Consider the following 23,634-nt stretch of genomic DNA (forward strand, 5'->3'; position numbering starts at 1 on the left):
GGAATTTAACATGAATTGCTACCTATAGGAAGGGAGTGTATCTAATTTTAATCTTTTAAAGGGGACCCGTCACCCAAACAAAATGATCCAAATCCTATTTTATCATGTTAGTCAAGCAAAATGAACTTTAATTACACTGTATAAATTATTTGAATCTTGTTTCCTTCAGTCTGGGAATTCAAAATTATAGCAACTAGGAAGGAGCCATTTTGTGGACACTGTTATTAAGACAAGCCTTGTATCATCTCAGAATCTTGTTTGTGCACCAGAATGGGGGACCTGATGTCCATCCCCATGTCCTGGTTACACAATTAAATGGTGAAGAGAAAGGGGGAATGTGGGGAGAGCAGTGACATGTAGGAAGTGCTGAATGGAAAGTGAAAGTAATTGCCTAAGGCATAGAGGCGGGGCAGACAATATTTGATTGACAGCTGATATTTTTAAAAGAGTTTACAACAGCTATGAATGCTTTAATAAAAAAAAGAAATTGGATTTTAGATTTAATTTAAAAAGGACTTTTATTATACAGATTTTTATGTCTGGGTGACGGGTCCACTTTAAACCGTTTTTGAAAGATTGTTTCAATGTTCTTTTTGATACATATTATCCATTTCTTATACTAACCCTTGCTATTTTCTTTTAGATTTTTTCACTGATCTGCTTACTACTGATAGGGTAAGATAGACATTAATTATTTGCACTGGTCAATTACCAATTTTTGTATATTAGCTGTATAAACAATATTGAGTATACAATTGTACACTTATATAAGCTGTATAAATAACATTGTGTATAAAAATAAACATGTATTAGATGTGATCTCTGTATGGACTGAATAGGGGATAAAGGGCTCGTTCAGCGACCAACCCTCAGGTAGGACTTCCCACATAAAAGGAGAACTTTGTCCTATGCACTTTCATTATTTTTCGTTTGGAGATTTTTCTATTTTCCTTTTTTATTTTATATTTTTCTCAATTAAGTGCGGTTTTGGTATATCTTTTGGACATTAGATTTTGTTTCACTATTAGCATTTTTTCACTATGTATGGGCTAATCTCGTATTCACTTTTGATTGATGGATTAATTATGTAAATTCACGTATGGTTTAAAATACGCAGCTACACTGGCTTTTGTTGTTTGGTATTTTTTCTATTTGAGGCATATTGGGAGAGGCGCCGACCTCTCCAACCAAACACAGGCCATTCCTATATTGGAGAAGACTGGGGAAAGAGGATATATTGTACTTTACAGTTTTTCTGAACTCCCATAACTTCAAAATTCGAATAAAAAAAAAGGCCAACTGAGACTTATTAAAAAAGACTAATTGTCTTTCTTCGGGTGAATAGTCTGTATTCAATCGAATTCCAATCATACTTATTGAAGTAATAGCGCACTCGATCGAATTCCAATCAAAGTTTTTTTTTTTAAAAGACCCAATTGACTCCAAGTAGGTTCTAGGAGGTCCCCCATAGGCTAAAACAGCAATTCGGCAGGTTTTAGATAGGCGTAGTTGAATTTTTAAGGAGACAGTACATGATAAATTTCAATATTCCAATTTTCACATTTTTTTAAAATTCATATCGAATTCAGACTATTCCCTAGTCGAAATATACAAAAAATAGCTTGACATTTGAATTTTTCTAAATTGAATTTTCACTTCGACCTTTGAGAAATCTGCCCCAGAAAAGTACAGGGAGAACAACAAGCAGCCTGAAACTGTTTGTATTTTTCCTACCCAATAAACATCAGTTCCCCTTCGTAACAGTTTTATTCCCAGCATAGAGCGTCTGCTTCAGTTCTGTCACATGAGCCTGTGGCTTTCTTTTTTCTTGCTTGCAAAGGGGAAGAGGGTGAAGAAAACCACAGTTTATGTTATTTATGATTTCAAGTTCTGCTTCTATCTGCTGCCTGCCTTCTGGCCCCTATCAAACAAGATCAACACCAGAAATGGAGAAAACTTTAAAGGTAATTAAGACTTAAGGGCAATTACTTAAATTTGATTTGCTATGCCATGTACATTTATGATGATGGGTTCTATCAAGGATTTCATTGACCTAATATCTGAATAGGGCTTACAGTCTAAATGGGAGGGTAACTTATAGACACAATTCGGAGGGGTATTAAGGTGCTGTAGGTTACAGTTTGTGACACTGTTATATAAGTGCCAGTTCCCAGTTCTCCAGCATTGGTTGTGCACAGTTACATTTGTCACCAATACTAGAGACTTAGGGAAGAATTCCACAAAACAATGTGGTGCTCTGGGTCGCACAGCTACAAACTACATGTATCCGACACGACTGCTGGATGTGAACGCTGCATGCTGTGTCTTTACCCGACAGTCGTGTTGCAGAGCTGCGTTTCCTCACTGCGTGACCCAGCACACACCATTCGTTTATTGAGTTCTGACCTTACCGCAGCCTGACACTGTTTGTTTTGCTCCTGTTCCTTAAACGTCAGTTCCCTTTTGTAACAGTTTTATTCTCAGCACAGAGTGTCTGTGTCTCAGTCAGAAAAAGGGAAACCTCACACAAGTAACATTAGTCTGTGGCTTTCTGAGTTACCAGAAATTAGCTTGGGACACATTTCCAGCTGTGCTTCTATCTGCTGCCTGTCTTGCTGCCCCTATCATACAAGATCAACACCAGAAATGGAGAAAACGTTTAAAAGGTAATTAAGACTTAAGGGCAATTTCTGCAATTTGATTTGCTATGCCATGTACATTTATGATGATGGGTTTTATCAAGGATTTCATTGACCTAATATCTAAATTGTACATTTTATAATTAACCTTGAGCGAATTTTGAGAAAATGACAGTGAGATGAGAAGAGGAAGGAGAGGTACATTGCTGTAAGAGTGAGGGTGAATGCACTTTAGACAAATGCTCTAATTTGCACAATAGAGGAAAGTCACTTTGATTGGTTGTGGGCATATTGGGTGTCCCAATACTCAACATACACTGAACACAGGTAATGCTATTATGCAGAGAAATATTTCTTTTTAATAAGTAAGTTAGGGACCGCCATATGGGGTTTACCTTGACGTGGTATGGTGGCTTTTCAATTTTATGATCATAACTTTGGTAACTAAAAACCCCTGTTTTGTAAACACATGCATTTGCATTTATACTGAATTACTTATGAGACAGGGGCCCAGGGAAGTGCATTGTAAGTAGCACTTCCATTATATTTAAATATATTTTGATTTAGCCTTGAGTGCTTCCACAATTTCCCTCTAATATTGGGTGTCTCAGACCTAAATTAAACACCAGTCAAAAGCATTAATTTAATTCTTCTCAGGGACCATTTAATTGAGGCATTGTGTAGAAGGATGCAGGGAGTTGTCAGCAACCTGGCATTTTGCTTTATTCTGCTATGTGTTTGGGCCACTGCTAATAAAGTTGGCTCTGCAACTGTTTAATATTGTTAGGAGTCTTGGGGCATTTAATAATTTCAGTAATTCAGTATTATCATAATGATTAATTATACAGAGGCAGACGTAGTTATACTCGGTTTCTCTTCTTCCCACACACAAGCCACAATGTATGTTCTACTAAACGTCTGTCTAAAAGTAATGGTTTCTAAATGTGCTGCACACAGACGTTTAGTAGAACATACATTGTGGCTTTTGTGTGGGAAGAAGAGAGACCGAGTATAACTACGTCTGCCTCTGTATAATTAATCATTATGATAATACTGAATTACTGAAATATAGGTGGGATGTTTACTATTCAGTTGTTTTAGGGTGTATTTGCCACATAACATATTGCACACTCCTTTACTCAGTTTATTAACTTTTCCCCCCCATTTAGTCCTCCCAGTGATCCTTTTCCTCAGTATATCCACTAAAAATCCAAATAGGCCTATGAAGGGACCCATAGAGTTAATGTGCCCCTATGACTTTAAATCCCTACACTTCCTGATCTCCCTAGTTACTGAGCAGATGCCCATGTATCTAGTTGTAATTTAAACTGGTAAATGGTGGAGCTTCCTCTTTGGCTTCTGTTTGCTGATCCAGTTGGATGTTCCAGGGAGCCTGGGTACAACAAGGCCCAGTAAAGCCATGTGCCTATAGGGACCTGAACCTCTAGTGTGGAAGTCGGGGAGCAGGGACCCAGTGAATGAGGCTAGTGAGTGGTAGGAATATAATGTTATAGACTCTCTAAGAGAGTAAGACAGTGAGGGAAGAGAGAAAGAGAAGCTCTTTGCTCCATCAAGGAGGTGTAACAGGGAGTAGCTTCCCAGGTTACCAGCCCATCATGGAGTACCCTGTGCTATAAGTAAGGCCCCTGCAATGGGGGGGGGATCAGAAGATCCTACTGAGCGCTGTCCACCTTTCATTCTCATTATATTGGGGATTGTTTAGTCTTCTTGGGCTGGTCTTATCCTACCCCCATAATTTATTTATGCTGGAGAGATGGTGCCTATAGTAACAGTGGGATAATAGTCTCTGGGAAGGGAGTGTGACTGTGGGATAGCAGGTATAGTAGGGAGAGATGGTGCCTATAGTAACAGTGGATAATAGTCTCTGGGAAGGGAGTGTGACTGTGGGATAGCAGGTATAGTAGGGAGAGATGGTGTCTATAGTAACAGTGGGATAATAGTCTCTGGGAAGGGAGTGTGACTGTGGGATAGCAGGTATAGTAGGGAGAGATGGTGCCTATAGTAACAGTGGATAATAGTCTCTGGGAAGGGAGTGTGAATGTGGGATAACAGGTATAGTAGGGAGAGATGGTGCCTATAGTAACAGTGGGATAATAGTCTCTGGGAAGGGAGTGTGACTGTGGGATAGCAGGTATAGTAGGGAGAGATGGTGCCTATAGTAATAGTGGGATAATAGTCTCTGGGAAGGGAGTGTGACTGTGGGATAGCAGGTATAGTAGGGAGAGATGGTGCCTATAGTAACAGTGGGATAATAGTCTCTGGGAAGGGAGTGTGACTGTGGGATAGCAGGTATAGTAGAGAAAGATGGTGCCTATAGTAACAGTGGGATAATAGTCTCTGGGAAGGGAGTGTGACTGTGGGATAGCAGGTATAGTAGGGAGAGATGGTGCCTATAGTAACAGTGGGATAATAGTCTCTGGGAAGGGAGTGTGGGATAGCAGGTATAGTAGGGAGAGATGGTGCCTATAGTAACCCTATACCCTACTGTAAATGATAAGGATATTATAAGTCACTGAGGGGTTGTTCTGTGACCATATAAAGACACAAGGCTGCAGGCTGAGTTATACAGGGATCTCTGAGTATCACTCAAGTATTATAAGGGATACTGTACCCCCTACTGTAAATGATAAGGATATTAGAAGTCACTGAGGGGTTCTGTGACCATATAAAGGCACAAGGCTGCAGAATCTTTAACATATTTTTACATGAATTACACTTAAGAAAGAACGGCAGCTCTTTATGCACATAATTTTTTGCATTTTTTTACCCCAATATATGAGTGGATTTGTACAAGATCATCACACTTTTACATGTGGGCTGCTTTGATTTTTTTTGCCCGGGCTGCTTTTTACCCCCAGTCCGGCCCTGCTGACACGTGTGCCTATATATTCTGCAAATGCCTCTGTACTGTTGTAAATAACCTGTGGATCATTTGACAAATAAAAGTTTGTTCTGTTTGATTCAAGTATAAGAGAAGGAATAGGAACTCCAGCAGTATTGCTGCAAACAACTTTTTATTCCAGACAGTGGTAAACACTCAAGTGTAAAAGTTTTTTTTCGAGCTGCAACAGCCCAAGAACAGGGTCATTCGTATCAGGGGTTCCACAGTTAATTCTCAATTGGTCACTTTGGCTCAATATGCGCTCTACATCGCTATCTTTATAATCGAAAATAGCAGTGGTCCTTGAATCCACAGACCCAGCTTGCATAATGTCAGCGTTACCGCCAGAGCCGCCATCAGGGGTGGGACAAGCGTACCGGGCCCGGGCATGAAGGGGGGCCCGGCAGCGCTGCATTTTTTGAAGATCCGGGCCCCCCTTACAAGCGCCCGAGCCGTACGTCTTGCCTCTTGCGTTGCCAAATGCGGAAGTGCCGAAAAGCCGAAACCGATGCCGAAAAGACCCGAAGTCACGGAAAAAGCCGAAGTCCCGAAGTCATGAAGCGCCGAAAAGACCCGAAGTCACGAAAACAGCCGAAGCCGAAGTCCTGAAGCAGCGCAAAGACCCGAAGTCACGAAAGGAGGCGAAGTTGAAGTACTGAAGCCATGAGTTCAATTCTACTGAACACCAGTTTGTGTTTTTTTTTTAATCCCCTGGCCACCAATGTATTATTTTAATATTCTATAGGCCCCTGCCACCAATCTTTTTTTTAAAACATTTTTTTTTGGGGCCCCAATTTTTTTTTTTATCTCGTAAGGGGCCCCTTGCCACCATTGTTTTTTTTTTTTTTTTTTTTAAAAATAGAATTATTTTTTTGGCGGCCCCAATTTTTTTTAACTTGTAAGGGGGCCCCTGCCACCAGTTTTTTTTTAAAAAAAAATGTTTTTTTACATTTTTTTTTTGGGATCCCAATTTGTTTTTAACTTATAAGGGGGCCCCTGCCACCAATGTTTGGGTTTTTTTTAGGTTTTTTTACATTTTTTTTTGTTGGGGCCCCAAGTTTTTTTTTAACTTATAAGGGGGCCCCTGCCAGCAATGTTTTTAAAAAAAAAAAAAGTTTTTTTTTTTTTGGGGCCCCAATTATTTATAAGGGGGCCCTGACCATCAATAGCTTTTTACAACTTGTTTGGGGGGATTACTTTTTTAGCGCTGATGTCTTTTAACTGCGATGTGGAGTGGGCGGGATATGGGGTGGAGCTTGGTCGTCAGTACGGGGCCCCGTGATTTCTAATGGTGGCCCTGGTTACCGCTGTAGTGCTATGCAAGCTGGGTCTGTGGATTCAAGGACCACTGCTATTTTCGATTATAAAGATAGCGATGTAGAGCGCATATTGAGCCAAACTGACCAATTGAGAATTAACTTTGGATTTCTTCCACTTTGCGAAGACCCTGCCTTAAGTGTTAGAGTCAAGTGTAATTCATGCTCTAGTATACTAGCTGTTTGTAACCCCCGTTGGCCTAAATAGTCCAAAATCCTGTTACACCTCCATGTTAGCCCTTGTTTGAATTTGGCAGGAGTGACTTTGAATTTTAAATCCCTGTTACCTTTTTCTGTGATTAATAATTAATGTAAGACACAGCCCATACTGTGACATATACTTAGAAATATCCCTGTACTCTGATTTAACGCTCAGTCTGTGTATGACCCAGTAGGTTAATCCCTTGTTCGTCTCCCTCCTCTGCAGGGCCGGGCCAAGGTATTTTGGCAACCTAGGCAAGGGCTTCAATCAGTGCCCCCCCCCCGCACCTGGTCCTGCATTACCATTTCCCACCTTACCATTCATATTGCCCCCATTTGTACCTGTTCCAATGGCAGTCAATCCCTCAGATTGCTCCCAAGCCCCCAATCAGAACCTATTCCAGCGACTGCGAAAAAAATTCATCATAATCCCTAATTTCTACCTGTGCCAGCAGGAGCCAAAAATCCATCATTGCCCCAAACATCTGTGTACCTGTGCCAGTAGCCACCATATTGCCCCATGTACCTGAGCCAGCAGCAGCCAATCCCTCATATTGCTTCCAATCTGTACCTGTGCCTCCAGCAGCCAAAAAAATCCACAATATTTCCCCCAAATATGTACTTTTGCCAGCAGGAGCCAAGGGGGGGGGGGAGTGCTTCAGTCTGCAGTACGAATCATGGGCAAGAGGGGTTTGGAACAGGTGGTTTATAAAATTGAAAAACTATTAAAGGTAAAGAAAAAAAAAACCCTTAAAAGTGCGCCCCCCCATGATTGCGCCCTAGGTGAGCACCTACTCTGCCAACCCTAGTTCTGGCCCTGCTGCTCGGTTAGTGAAACTGCCCACTGACTGCTGCACATTGTGTGAAATTCAGTGTGACAATGTGCTGATGTGCCTGTGTCTGTTTGCTGTGGTTATCGACTTACTGAAGTCTCAGTTCTGTTTTCTGTGAATTTACTCACACAACTTCCTCCTTTACTGATACGTTCGCAGTTCAGCTGAGTGTTCTGAGTTAAGTTTGCTTTTAATAACTAAATGACTCAATGTTCCCTCTAATGTCAGCCACAAAGAATATTCCCTGCAAAAAACCACTACATTTTGTAACAATTCTGAAAAAAAAAACTACACACACAGATTTCAAATGTCTGCCCAAAATATTTTTTGCCTGGCCACTCTTCATGTCAGCATTACTATGGATTAAGTCCCAACCAAAACCAAAACAAAAAACCTCCAGCTTCTTTACCACCTTGTCTTTTTTCTTTTTGTTCTATTTTCTTTATGGATCAGCAGGGGGAGCTGGCAGAAGTTCAAATCCAATGCAAGTTGTAAAGGTTGGAGAAAAAGAGGTTGAGGGTTATTCATTCAGTGGAGACTGTTGTGTGAAGCCCTCTCAGGAATGGGTGAAAATTCCAGTGCCAAGGCAATCCCTGGTTGATGATTTGAGAGATCGTCACAGGGGTCTGCAGAGTGTTCGTGCATTAGCTCCAGTGTCAGATGCCAGTTTCCAAGATGGCGCTGTTACAGAGGAGCGGAAGCGGTGACGTGCGCATTGGGTCATTCAGTGCGACAGGGTGCACAATGGGAGGAGTCCTGGCATGTTAGCTCGTCTGTATCATTGGATCCGCATGAGCGTTGCGCTGTGGAGATCCTGCAGTGCAGACAGTTTGGCGTGTGCTTAGGTGCTGGAGGCCCTTATCAATCCGGTTTTTCTGTCAGGTCACTATTAATCTTAACGGCTGGTTAATACACTCGGATCCTCTTCTCATACAGAGTCTATTACTATGTGTTCTGCAGTTGCTTTTTAAGAAGCGCAGGAAGAAATGCAGAGTATCGGGCAGAGAAGGGAACCGGACTTGGGGTAGGCGACCTCCCAGCTTTGGCCCTAGGCACGTACCTACTCTGCCTACCCCTAGTGCCGGCCCTGCTGGGAACACCAGTCCCTGCAGAGAGATGCCACTCAGGCCAGAGGCTTCAGGTTCCAGAGAAGAGGAGCTTTCTTTTTCATCTTCAAAGAATGAAAATTTATTGGAAACTAACATTTCGGACATAATGTCAGATGAAGATGAAGAAGAGGCAGAACCATCATCCTTCAATCTCTCGTTAGTGCATCCATTAATTAAAGCGGTGAGATTGGTATTGGGAGTAGAGGACTCTGCGGAGTCTCAAAAGAAATCCAAAGTACTTCCTTCTTCATCTAAACCAGAAGGAGTTTTTTCCACTTTTTTCTGAGGTATCAGAGTTGATTACTACAGAGTGGGGAAAAGCGGCAAAAAAGATATTTCACTTCTCTGGCTACAAGATTTGCAAAGCTTTATCCTTTCAAGGAGCAGGATACTAAAATCTGGGATTCGGCACCAACAGTGGATTCACCGGTAATACATTTGGCAAAGAAGACAATGCTTCCAATAGATGATTCTTCAGTGCTGAAAGATCCGATGGATAGGAGAATTGAGTCTGAACTATGGTAGGCATATCAAGTGGCCGGAGCTTCCTTTAAACCAACAGTTTCACTGGTCTGTGTGGCTAAGGCAGTGTCCCTCTGGGTTGATAGTTTAGATAAAGCTGTTACGGAGGGATCAGATAATGTAGGGATAAGCACAGACTTGGCAGAATTGAAGATGCAGTTGCGTTCATGTCTGAGGCAGCAGTGGATCTTTCACGTCTGGCTTCCAGGTTAATGTCGGTATCTGTATCAGCGAGACAAGCTATTTGGCAGCCAGACAATCATGGAGAGGAGGTCAGTCCTTCTCAACCAGGGGAGGAAGATTTAAGCAGTCCCTCTCTGCTAAAAAATCTTCCTGACAATTATCCGGTTGAAGACATGGAAGTGGGTGACGTTTGTTCACGTGTGGGAAAGTTCAATTACAGACCAGTGGGTCTTAGCAGTCTTAAGAAGAGGATACAAAATAGAGTTTGTTTCAGTCCTTTCTCAAGACAGATTTTTTGTTTCTCCGATCGTTGATCCAAGGATTGGAGTCAACAGATTCAACTGTCTCCTGGTCTCAAGAGCAGTCTTCAGTGGTGGAAAGACCCCGAGAATTTGGGAAAAGGTTTTCCTCTTTCTGCAATAGAATGGAGGATCCTGTCAACAGATGCTTCCTCCCAAGGCTGGGGAGCTCTTCTGGAGGACAAGTTAGCTCAAGGCTCCTGGAAACAAAAGAGTTGCAGAATACATGCAGATGTGTTGGAGATCAGGGCAATTTATCAGGCCTTATTGGTATTTGCGGCACAGATCCAGGGAATAGCAGTAAAGTTGAGAGCGATGCAACTGCAGTGTCTTATGTGAAGAGGCAAGGTGGGACGAAGAGCCCTCGGCTAATTAAGGAGGTAGTTCTGATATTGCTCTGGGCAGAGGCTCACTGGCCTCGGTGACTGTGGTTTCCACTGCTAAGGAGGCTAGCAATAGAAGAACCATGGCCACTTCCATCGAGGAAGGATTTGTTGTTGCAAGGGCTAGTGTTTCACCCAGATCCTCTTTCCCTTCATTTGATGGCATAGGGACTGAGCGCAGGAAATATTTAGCTCTAGTTTTTTCGACTTATTACAAGATCTGGGAAAGATTTCTGTGGCAGAAACAGAAGGCAATAGAGGTTCTTCTGCCTCCTTTGTGCCAGATTCTTGATTTCCTGCAGGAAGGTTTAACAAAAGGTCTGAAATACAGAACTTTAAAAGTTCATGTGGCAGCCTTGTCGGCTATGACAGAAATTCAGTGGGAAAAACATCCGATGGTTAAACGTTTCTTTACAGCAGCCATAAAAATGTGTCCTCCAAAGAGGATATTATCACCTCGCTGGGATCTTCCATTGGAACTCAAGGCCCTTTGCTATTCCCCTTTTGAGCCTTTGAAAGAAGCATCATTGTGGTTGGTGACATCAAAGACTGTGTTTCTGATAACAATTGGTTCAGCAGCCAGAGTAAGTCTGCTTCAAGCCTTTTCAATGAAAGGTCAAGATATTGCTTTTTGGCCGGACAAAGTCCGATTAAGGCCTCATGATGCTTTTCTTCCCAAAGTAACCTCGCTTTTTCATTTCTCACGAGAAACAGTGTTACCTGTTCTGCCAAAGTATTCCGTTAATGCGTTGATTTCCCGAAAATTGGATCCAGTGAGAATGCTAAAACATTATTTAACAGTGATGCAGCCTATGAGAAAGACTAATAGGCTGTTTGTAATTCCAGCAGGGTCCCGTAAAGGGGAGTCTCCAGCAAAATCTACGATTGCTAGATGGATTGTGAGCCTGATTCAGAAGGCATACAATTCACAGGGCAAGCAGGCGCCAGTGGGGCTTAAGGCTCATTCAACAATGAGAAATTTTCGTTAAGTATGATAGAAAATTTCTCTTTTACTGCACACATAGCCGAGAAGGAATTAAAGGGAACACTGACTGGGATCCAGTTTATTTTGAACTACAACCAGGAACAGGAATCTGGCTGATCAGGACTTACATGAAGCTACAGCCAATGCAGAATATAATGAGATTTTCCTGCATGTACCATAGCAGATCTCTCTGAATGACTCCTCCTGAGAACTGGAAACAGTAAAATATTTCTTTCTTCTGAAGCTGAAACTTGAGCCTCTGTCACATGAACTGATTCCCAGCCTTATTGTTTTGAAGGAAACAGACTAACATGTGAATATCAGACCCTGGGTAAATTTCCCTTGACCATGGTCTGTTGCTGTTGGTTTGACTCATGACTTGTAGATAATAGAGTCACATGAATATATTTATACACTTGACTCATGTTCTCATTTGTCCCCAGGGGCTTGAGCAATCAGTGCTGGATAAAAAAGTTGAAGTCAAAACAAAATGGCAGCCAGAACTCAGTGGGTGGGTAGTGGGTAGCAAAATGGATAAGAGGGAATCAAAGATGATAAAGCAACTTCAGTTTTAAAGGGGTTGTTCACCTTTGAGGTAACTGTTGGTATGATGTCTGAGACAATTTGCAATTGATTTTAATTTGTTATTGTTTGTGTTTTTTCAGTTATTTAACTTTATATTCAGTAGCTCTCCCGTTTGCAATTTTTAGCCATATGGTTGCTAGTGTCCAAATTACCCTAGAAACCATGAATTGATTTGAATGAGTGGCTGGAATGTGAATAAAAAAGGCCTGAATAGAAAGATGAGTAGTAACAAGTAGCAATAACAATATATTGGTAGCCTTACAGAGCATTTGTTTTTTTAGATGGGGCCAGTGACCCCCATTTGAAAGAGTCAGAAGAAGAAGACAATTTAAAAACTATAAAAAATAAATAATGAAAGCCAGTTGAAAAGTTGCTTAGAATTGACTGTTCTATAACATATTAAGGGGCAGATTTATCAAGGGTCGAAGTGCAAAAAACTTCGAAATTCGACCATCGAATTGGTTAGTTCGACATTCGAAGTCGAATTCGTAGACATCGAAGTCGAATTGAACGATTCAAACGATTTAATTGTACTATTTTACTTTGACTTCTAAAAACTTTCTAGGTTCTAGGAGGTCCCCATAGGCTAACATAGCAATTCGGCAGGTTTAAGGTGGTGAAGTGTCGAAGTTTTTTAAAGAGACAGTACTTTGATTATCTTTTGTCGAATTCGTAGAATTTTTAAGACCGTACAATCATATTACGATCGTACTTCGAATTGACCGATTCAAACTATTTTGGCAGGTTTAAGGTGGTGAAGTGTCGAAGTTTTTTAAAGAGACAGTACTTTGATTATCGTATGGTCGAACAGTCGAAACATTTTCACTTTGAATTGAAGTCGAATTTGGCCTATTCGATGGTCGAAGTACCCAAAAAATACTTTGAAATTCATAGTTTTTAATTTGAATATTCACTTCGAATTCACTTCGACCCTTAGTAAATGTGCCCCTAAAAGTTAATTTAATGGTCAACCACCCCTTTAAGAGATTTATTAGTCAGCAGAGGTCAGTTGACCTGCCGAAGTCAGCCAATCAAATAATGAGTGGAGACACTCCAGGCACTGAGGTGTTTTTTTTGTGGGGCTGAGAAAGTATTCACCCTGCGCCACTAAAGAAGAGGTGTCCCTTGAGTAGAAAAAAACAACGTATAAATGTACCTATATTTAATTATTATACAATGTCATTACTGAGGATATGTTTTTATCAGCTATATATTTGTAGCGCTATAGTAAATTGTGTGTTATTTACACCACTATTGAGCTCCACTCCCAATAAATGTGCTCCAGGTGAGACCTATAATCTTAAGGAGTGAGCCCTCGCAACGGTGTGGAGGTAAGGTGTAGTGCAACTGTAACTGGATTCAGGGTATAATAATTGGGCACCAGTGGTTCTTATAACTTAAACATGAACAGATTTATTGAACATACACAATCCTCAGTGGAGTATATAATAGAGCATGACAGGATTTGGCATCACATTGAATAGGCAATACTCACAGCACCTTTTGGTCAATATAAGTCCCCACAGGCAAGAAGACGTGCTCAGCAGCAATAAAGGTACACCCAGCTTTCAGCCTTTTCCCTAAGAGGAACCTTAGGGGAATCTATCTACCCTGTTCCTATACACTTATCCCCTACTTCTGGGCTATTAGTACCTGGGATCTTAATCCCTCTAACTCTCCTCGTCGGAGCCTTGAGCTGCTCAGCTAAATAACCTGTCTATCTGTCACTCCTAGAGTGACCTATAATGGTGAATAGCCTATCCTGACTAATCCTAAAACAATCAGGTTCCACACAAACTCTGCCTGTTAGCTCAGGCTAGAGCCAGCACAAAATGGACCCTGAAAGCATGGCTTCAGAGCCTTTTATATCCCAGCACAGTGCCATCTGCTGGTCACTGTTAGAAGTAGCAGGGGCCTAGCTTAGAGCAGAAAGAGCAAACAGTACCCCTCCCAACTGTATTTTAGGACCCAGATAGGTGTCTATAACATGGAGGGACTGCCTGACAATAATACTAGGGGTGACTATTTTACACATCCCTACATATTTAATTTTGTATATTAAACAAGATACAACAGCATACACTGTATAAAAGTAAGGAAATAGGAAAGAAAGTGTGGTAGAGGTTCAGACCATTCATTTCTCACATACAGAAGAAATTACAATTAGACGATCTGCACATCTCCAGGAGCCCAAACTATTGATCAGGCCCTTGTTTGAAGGCCAATCATTTTAGGATTTAGGGGTGAATTCCTTTGGGTATTCCTGGGACTATATCCTGGTCAGGTGGCACCTTTCCTGGCATTGCCTCTACTGTTTCTCTCCCTCTGAATAATATCTCTCCTGCCAGCTTAGTAATATACAGTAAGTAGTGTGAGCAAAGCAGTTTTGTAGTACTACAGCCTGGGCAAAACTAATAACAAGCCCACTAAACAGTCAAACTAGTATCTTGCCATGACCCTGGTGAGAAGACTGAGCAGAACAAGAGAGCGGAGGAGCCCATAGGGAATTCTTGGTGCAGAAATACACAGGTGCGTCAGGGGCAGTTACTGATATAGTGGCCCCTGTGGAAGTATGTCCACACCCAGATGCGGCACTTTTGCTCCCTGTATATGGCGACAACCTGTGTTTAGAAGAAGGAGGTAGAGCATATAGAGACAAGTGCACGTACAAGGGAGAGTGCTTCTACCCATGTACATCCTACTGTTTTAACTGCTTTGGTAAGCTTGGCCTTACAGGTTTTTGGTCTATAGGTGTATGTAACTGATATTGATAAAAATAGTTTCCATTAAAGTATTCTCAAAATGGATAACTCTATCAGAACTTATAGTTCTCAAATAAGTAATTTAGTAGTACTTGCAGCATCTGCTTTGACAAAGGAGAAAGTCTCAGGCCAATTGGAAAATAAGTCAACACATACCAAGACCAACATTATACTCTTGACAGATGAAGCATGCATTTATCAAACACTGAGCAATGGATGAAAACCCAGGAGCATACAAATTATTCTTTTCATCCCCTCTTTTTCCAAGTGTGAAACACTATTTGAAATGACATAGTGTGAAATTGTATTGTGTAACTGCATTTTGCTTTATTTCCTTCTTATATAAAGTTTGTTACTGAACGCGTGCATAATTATTTGTTCCTAGTGGAGCCACCTGTAGGTGTATCCCTGGATTCCACTAGGTGGAGGCACTGCCATGGGAGAAATGTCCAGTACCCTTTCATTTTGCAAAGGCGATTCAGGACCTGTGAATGATAAGCTATTAATGGTGTATATGCTATGAAACAGGTGGTGGCCAAGATAGGGTTACATAATTATATCCGTTTTTATTTTGCACATCTTATCTATTTACCCAGTTTTTATTTTAACTGTTCCTTTAAGGCAACTAAAATAATTTAACCATGCCATTCCTGACATTTGGAGCTTTCTGGACATTGAGTTTCTGGATAAGAGATCCCATACTTGTACAAGATAATACTAGTGGTAGGCATTAAACATTTATCATTCTATATATAGCTTCTCCTGCCCGGCAAATTAGTATATGGACTATGTAGGTATGTATTGAATTCAGGGCGGGAACTAGGGGTATGCATAAGAGACATGTGCCTTCTCTGTCTTCTACCCCTAATCTGGTTCCATGTCTCCACTCCCCTCACTCATGTGCTGTTTTTTCCCATGTAGCGAGAGAGAGAGAGAGCATGTTTGCCTATTCATGCATGTTTATGCACACCAAGGTGTGTGAGATGACACGGTCAGCTGGCCTGGCATTGACTGAATGAAGCTAGGTTTTTATATGTTGATTTTTGCCTTTGCAGATGTTTGTTGGAGAGGATGCCTCCCATAATGCACCAACCCTTGATTCAGTTTATCATTACTGGCTTGCTGTGGCTTGGGACATCAGGGCAGTCAGGTAAGTCTTATGTCCTAAAGATTATTGTGCTGGATTGAGGTATTCTCTTCAAGCAAATGCCAGCATATCATAAACATTACATGTCTAAATCCTTTTTTGTTAGAAGCTCTTAATTCAGCCATTTCTTTCCATACTTAAATCAACATGTATGTGAATCCAGGGCAGATTTAAACAAAATATCAGCTCTCAACAGACAAAATACTACAGAATGTATTATAATATGGCCAGGTACAGACTGGCAATCTGTAGACATTGGCAAATGCCAGAGGGGCTGCTTTAAGATGCTGTAAGAAGCTTAAAGTGCTTTAGCCACAATTTGTTGGGCCTGTGGGTGGGCTGGTTGGGTATCTGTGTATTTGAAATGCCAGGGGCTATTTTGAGTCTCATTCCAGACCTATGTATGGCTTAAGAACAGAACTAAAGAGTTTACCAGTTCCACTGCTTGGGCACCATGTGAGAGTGGCTGTGGTTTATAGTTAAGAAGAAACCCCACCAATAGTTATGATTCTAAGGTTGACAGGAAAATTCTAATAGGTGATGCACCCTACTTATTTAACAACAATAATTCATAAGAAATTATACTAAAAAAAGAAAGATTTTAAAGTGCCTGTGCCGTTATAACCACATTAACTTTTCCTGAATACTTTGAGATTGAAAAATTGAAAAATCGAACTAATTCAATTCATCTGTGAGATAATATTACTCCATAAATTCATCCATAAATAGAAAAATTCATTATTTAAGTAAAGTGCAGTGCAATAATTTAGAGTATTAGACCCAAATAATTAATTAGTTGAATTAAAAATTAGTTAAAAATGACCAAACATGGTAGTGGGTTAAAAAATGTAGTCACAATCCAAAAAAATTAGATATTAGAAATTAGAAAAAATAGATGGTGGAGTTGTCCCATAAACTAGCTACCTGATTTTTTCTAGAGCCTGGGACACCACAAAGATAAGGCAGGACATGGTAACCAGGGCTGTGGCCTTGGTATTTAACTTGCCCTAGATATTTAAAAGAGGCTAAGTAACCCTAAAAAGCCACAAACCGTCGGCCCCTTAGAATGGAAAGAAGATTGTAAGAGATTGTATAGAGTAGAAGAGGATTTGACCCCAAAATTCTTGCCCCCACTTCCGTTGAAAATAACCCAACCAGACTATTAGTTATAGACCGAATTTACAAAAAGATTCAATTTGAGCAAAAGAGGATTACTGGCGTTCTCAGTAATCCTCTTTTGCTCAAATACGGGACAACTCCCCCATCTATTTTTTCTAATTTCTAATATCTAATTTTTTTGGATTGTGACTACATTTTTTAACCCACTAACATATTTGGTCATTTTTAACTACTTTTTAATTCAACTAATTAATTTTTTGTGTCTAATACTCTAAATTATTGCACTACACTTTACTTAAATAATGAATTTTTCTATTTATGGATGAATTTATGGAGTAATATTATCTCACAGATGAATTGAATTAGTTCGATTTTTCAATTTTCCAATCTCAAAGTATTGAGGAAATGTTAATGTGGTTATAACGGCACAGGCACTTTAAAATCTTTCTTTTTTTAGTATAATTTCTTATGAATTATTGTTGTTAAATAAGTAGGGTGCATCACCTATTAGAATTTTCCTGTCAACCTTTGAATCATAACTATTGGTGGGGTTTCTTTTTTCTTTTCCTGTAAAAAAATTTTTGTTTGTTGCTCTGACTTTGTCAGACCTCAACTAATAGTTGTGAAAGATCTTTTTTGCGTTTGAATAAAGGCACCTCTTTTGGGTTATATTTCACGACTTAAGTAATACTGACATCTCTTGGCCAAATCTGGAACTACCAGGGGCACACTTCAATCTGGAAAAGGAAACACTCCCCATCTCTAAATGAGGCCCAACTCTTTGCTGGCCAAACCAGGGGTTTTCCAGAACACAGCTGAAGTAACCCCTATGAATTCCTACATATCCTTTTCTTTATATCTTATAATTTGATCCCCAAAACTGTCAGTTGCATCCAGTTGTGTAGTTTTGTATGTAATCTATGTGTTTGTTGTATATACCCTTCTATTGTAGGGTACAATAGAAGGGTATATACAATTCCATGTCGCCTCTTAAATACATGTTAACAATAATAATAATGTGATTTTCTTTCTGCTGGAATCAGCTCAGTAGTATCAAAGTCCATAGAGTAAATTAGGCTCAGTAATATAATTACCGTATATACTCGAGTATAAGCCGTCCCGAGTATAAGCCGAGGTACCTAATTTTACCTCCAAAAACTGGGAAAGCTTATTGACTCGAGTATAAGCCGAGGGTGAGAAATGCAGCAGCTTCTGGTAAGTTTCAATCAAAAAATTGAGGGTTTCTTCTCCCAATGGAGGTGCCGGCGTCTCGTTTTTGGATGCCAGCGACCATTCTTGGATGCCGGCGAATATTCTTGGAGATTATTCTTGGACACTGGCGACTATTCTTAGGAACCGGCAACTATTCTTAGATGCCGGCGACTATTATTAGACGCCGGCGACCGTTTTTGCGCTTGACCCGAGTATAAGCCGAGGTAGAGTTTTTCAGCATATTTTGGGGGCTGAAAAACTCGGCTTATACTCGAGTATATACGGTAATATTATATTGCCTTTTATTTGCTTAAAGTCCAATAAAAAACAAAACTTTCAATTCCAGAAGCTTAATTTATAGTAAACATTGCTTTCGATTGTCTTTTTAACAATTACGCATTCTTTTTTATATTTTCCAGTCAGATTTACTGTCTCCTCAGTATCATCCGTGTCTGTCCCTATCGGTTCCGATGCCACTTTATATTGTAATCGGGTTCCTGAGATGAACGCAGAGAACATGGAAATTAATTGGTTCAGAACGTCATACATTCCTTATGTGCACATGTACAATAGAGGAGCGGAAGATAAGTCAAAACAGATGGCGCAGTTTGCTAACAGAACTAAACTCCTAAAACAGAACATCACTAGAGGCGGCATGGCGTTGCTTATCAGGAAAGTCACAATTAAAGATTTGGGAAAATATTATTGTTATTTTGAGTCTGATGATCACCATGGCAAAGCAACTGTTGAGTTAAAAGGCACTGGTAAGCAGAGATTTATTTTCTTATTTAAAGGGTATCAGGAAAATAGTTTACCCCATAGAAAGTGCAAGCCAATAGAGCACACATGTGCGTTATGGACAGGCTGGGTCATCTACATGGCTGCTCAAACTGGAACCAGTGCAGGTGGCATAGGGCTCGATGCTAGCATTTTTTGGACAAATAATATTGTTTACCCACACTTCCCCATTCACCATTAGTTTGCACTTCTGGTGGAGGAACAAATATTCCTTTGATAGTTGGCCTAATATTTTTGTGTTCAGAATCATGCGAAACATGATGCCACCCCAAATGCTAGCTGCAACTTGTACCTGTTTCACTGAGTTCAGTAAATGAGGTGCAATTGCATTGGGTGCTGTTCAACCCATGGCCACAGTACTACTGGAATAAACATTTCATTGTGGGAAAAAAAAATTGGCACACGAAAGTGCTCTTAATGACTTGTGCTTAGATTTGGACGAATTTGACCTGTTTCGGTTCGCCAAAAATTCGCAGCCGTCAAAATGTTGCCGACGGGCATTAAACTGTATGGGCGTCAACAATTTTCTGACGCGCTGCGTATTTTTTTTTTGGACGCGCGGCGCCATACAAATCTATGGCCGTCAAGGTGAAAGAATTCGCCCATCCCTACTCGTGCTACATTTATTAATGAGCCTTTAAAAGTTACAGTATGTTAAAGGGACAATATAAACCCCTGAATAGGGCTTATGCTAAACATTTTTTTCCCCATTGTTTTAAATAAGAAATTTCAGGGTTTTTTATTATTATTATTTCTGACACTGCAATATGAAGCCAGTTTCAGCTTAGTACTTCCTGTCCATTCCTTTTGTGCAGACCAATGGAGAATCTGATAAAACTAAATACCTGTCCACTAAGAAGACCCTGATAATGAGTTGAAGATAGAATAACTTAAATTGGTGCTTTATAATGGCAAAAAAAGGAAAATATGGATTTTTTTAAAATGAAAACAATAGGCAGGATGTAATTTTAGCTTTCATACCATTCCTTTAATGGTGAGTGTATTTGGTGCAATAATGTTCTTCGCCGTAAAGGGGAATTGTTTCAAACTTTGTAACTGTAATCTAACATGATTAATTCGTTTTTTTCCCCTAATTTCTCTTAGTTATTGGTAGTGTGCCCAATGTTTCATATACAGAACTAAATGGCTTTGTAGTCTGTGAGTCATACGGATGGTTCCCCCAACCTTATGTGATATGGACTGACAGTGCTAGAAACCCATTAAACTCATCATGGACAGAAGTGTTAAGAGAAGATGATTTGTTTGGTGTGACCAGCGTTATCCCAGTAATACCCGGCTCCAACATTACCTGCACTGTTACAAACTATATAACTGAAAGCAGACAGTCCAGCGCACTCATCCCAGGTGAGTTTCCTTTCCAAGGGGTACATTTTTATTTACTTGGATACTTTGCTTGAAATATTAGTTCTTTAAACTTCATCTGTTTATGTATCTTGTTTGTTAAACAGGGTGTTCAAAAGTGTTTATCAAGGGGTGATAAATATACTGTACATAGGGCATTTTCATAATGGCTTTTTATTCCATGCTATGTGTATAATATATATTATACATATATTATACATTACAAAAAAGAATTTAGTGAAAAGTGTAAATGATAGAAGCTTAACTGTTCTGTTTGTGACTTTTTTTTTGTTCTTTTAGAAATCTATACAGAGATAAAGCCTTCTCCAGAGAGCTGCAATTGGTATTTTTACATCATCATCATCATCTCCTGTGTATTAATTATTTGCATGGTATTATTATGTATATTTTACCTATGGAAAAAAGCTCAGTAAGTACCTAAAGATATTTATCGTCTCCCTGGTATAACTCTCTTTTTTATACAACAATGTGTCTTGTTCTGATTGCACACAGAGACTATGGGGCAGATTTACTAAAGGGTGAAGTGGGTAACGCTAGGGACATTTCGCCCAAAATCACATCCACAGGGACATCACCGTCACTAGGTGACTTTTTGTTCTGGTTAACGGTCGCTACTCCGCAAATTCAGTGAAGTTCAAATTTTACTGTACATTGCCTCTTTCGCCAGAGTTGACTTCACCACCTCAGACCAGACGAAGTGCTAAAATGAAGCTTCATCTTCCTCAGTCGTCATTTATATAATATCCTGTTTGTCGGAAATACATTTAAGTTGTAAAAACGCTGGCGACTTTTCCTTTTTTTTTAAGCAGGATTGCCTGCAAAATCCTAGCTATTAAACTTTTTGGGGTTAACATTTAAAAAGTTAAAAAGTGGCCACTTCAAGCATTTGCACTAACAGCTCTTATAAAGACGTCCATATGACTTTAATTGACCTAAGCATGTAAGAGGGTGAGTGGGTGTTGTGTGCTAAATGTGTTTGTGAATTGTGTAAAATGAAAAATTGTAAATGTTGAATGATTAAAAATGTTTTGAAATTGAAGATGTAATGTGTAAGAGTCACTACATTATGGCAGTATTGTAAATCATTTGGGTGAGGAAAGGTTTCATGTGATTAGTAGATGGGGAGGTGCATGGATAGGCTTAGGGACAACACATGCAAGGGAAATGTTACCATAGTGACTGAAACCAGAAAGGGTATTTATAGGGGAGACACACGCAAAGGGATGGAACACATTTTGGATGTAGACAGTGACAGGGCACCAGTGTGAAGTACTTCAGTTAGTGAGGCCAAGACATCCTGAAGGAGGGGTTGGGAAATTCCTATCCGGAGTAGGACAGAGGGGCATAGAGTGTATGCCGGACTGTAAGGACTGGAAGGTGTCACAGGAAATTCCTGCCCAGGTGGAGGCAAGGCATAGCGTATATATGTCAGTTGTGTCAGGACCGGGAGGTGGTGAGTAACCCCAGAAAGGTATGTGTTTGTGGACCCTAGGCTGGGGTGCTTGAACATAAAGGAGTGAAATCCTTGGCAAGACTGGGAGCAAAAGAATATTGTGGTGCAAGTGTCTGCATGTCTTGGAACAAAAGTGAATCGATAAATGTATGTAAGTGCAACGAGTAAATATATTCTTTGGTTTACAACATGTTGGTGTACTTGGCCTTTAATCCACCGGAGGGTACCCTTACAAGCATAAGAGGACTAATGACATTTTGCTAGGCAGAAACGATCGATAGCGTAATTTTGCATTGAAACGCTCGCACTGCCGAAATAACGCTAGCGAAAAATCATCAGCGTTCGGCACACAGGACGCAACTTTGCATTTTAGTGAATTAGCGTAGTGGTAAAGAAGTTTCGCCTGGCAGAAGTGGTGTGAAGCAGTTGTTGGCGACAATCTGCCCTTTAGTGAATCTGCCCCTATGTGTCAGTTCAGTACTTATTCACTTATTTCAATCAGTGTCGGACTGGCCCACCAGGATACCAGGATTCCAGGAGGCCCAGGTGTTAGGGGGCCCTTGTGCTGCTAAACATTTGGCTTATTTCATGGCCATTTCCTATTTCTTTGAGAACAAAGAGGCTAAATAGATGAAATAATAGATTATAATATGTAAAGAAAAGAGACTAGGAGAATAGAGGTTGAGTGAGGAGAAGAATAATAATAGTACTGAGAGTGGGCCCTTGGTCTATGGTTCTTTGGTGGGCCCCTGGTCAAAGGTTTTTGGGTGGGCCCCTGGTGTCTCAGTCCGACACTGATTTTAATAGTAAACCACAGAAGAATATATGGAGCAGTATATATTTAAAAACAGTTTGAACATGCTATTGAATTAGTGAAACTTATTTTGTATCCATTTATCTTCTGTATAAATAAGAATATATTTATATAGAACAAACAGAACAGCATGCACATTGCAATATAATAATTGCCTATTCATTTGCAGAGAAAGAAAGTGTTCTGCTGAAACTGCTTTGCCTCCTGAAAATGAAATCCTATGGGAAAGAGGTCTGTGTGGTGCCTGATGCCTTATAGAAGAAAGTACTGTTGAAGGAGAAGTCCTTTTTTTTTTTTTTCAAAAATGCTAATTCAACCCTTAATAAATCTGCCCCATAGAATTTACTCTATAGAAACCTTTTTTAGTCTATAATAAAGGCTCCATACTGTATTTTGGGAGACTTTTTTTTACTTAGTGCACTCTGTACTCCTTTATTATCCCCTATGAATAAGGCAAGTGGTGCAAGGCATTCTACAGATCCTACAAATAAGATTGGTAAAAATTGAGAGAAATAGAGGAAAAGATCAAAATTTTGGATGGATAAAAACATACTTCTGTCTAAGGGTCTGTCGTTTGGCTTAGTAACACATCCAGATTTTTTTGAACTGGACCTAGAACTTTATAGATTCTTTAGGAACATTAAGGGGCAGATGTATCAAGGGTCGAATATCGAGGGTTAATTAACCCTGGAACGATTCGAAAGATTTTAATCCAGCGATCGAAGGATTATCCTTCGATCAGAAAAAACTTGGAAAGCCTATGGGGACCGCGTTACATTTTGGCGCCCAACGTGGGGCCACGCCCCTAAATCCAGGCTATTTTTGTATTTTTGTGATTTAGTGTTTTTGTGCACTGTCGCTTTAAATTTTCGTGACAGGCGGCGGACCTGATTGGCAAAAGGCTGCCTGCACATCTTTTTCCACAAAATTTGCTAGGTATTTTTCCCCTAGTATCTCAGGGCCGTGGGTTCGGGCTTGGAGGTTCTATT

General features: G+C 40.2%; 1 protein-coding gene across 2 annotated transcripts; it reads left to right on the plus strand.

Moving 5' to 3' along the window:
- Positions 1-1,813: 1,813 nt before the first annotated feature.
- LOC108699409 (butyrophilin-like protein 1) lies at positions 1,814-23,168 on the plus strand. 2 transcript variants are annotated; one of them, XM_041573599.1, is made up of 6 exons: positions 1,814-1,964; positions 15,775-15,869; positions 18,617-18,961; positions 20,100-20,360; positions 20,658-20,787; positions 22,815-23,168. In XM_041573599.1, exons 2-6 carry the CDS (start codon positions 15,791-15,793, stop codon positions 22,891-22,893), a joined length of 894 nt encoding a protein of 297 aa, XP_041429533.1. In that variant the 5' UTR covers positions 1,814-1,964; positions 15,775-15,790; the 3' UTR covers positions 22,894-23,168. The 2 variants fall into 2 exon arrangements, with proteins under 2 accessions (XP_041429533.1, XP_018086970.1); XM_018231481.2 differs by lacking the exon at positions 1,814-1,964 and adding an exon at positions 2,436-2,666.
- The last annotated feature ends 466 nt before the right edge of the window (positions 23,169-23,634 follow it).

The sequence above is a fragment of the Xenopus laevis genome, chromosome 8L (assembly GCF_017654675.1).
Source record: "Xenopus laevis strain J_2021 chromosome 8L, Xenopus_laevis_v10.1, whole genome shotgun sequence".
In the NCBI taxonomy this organism is placed as follows: domain Eukaryota; kingdom Metazoa; phylum Chordata; class Amphibia; order Anura; family Pipidae; genus Xenopus; species Xenopus laevis.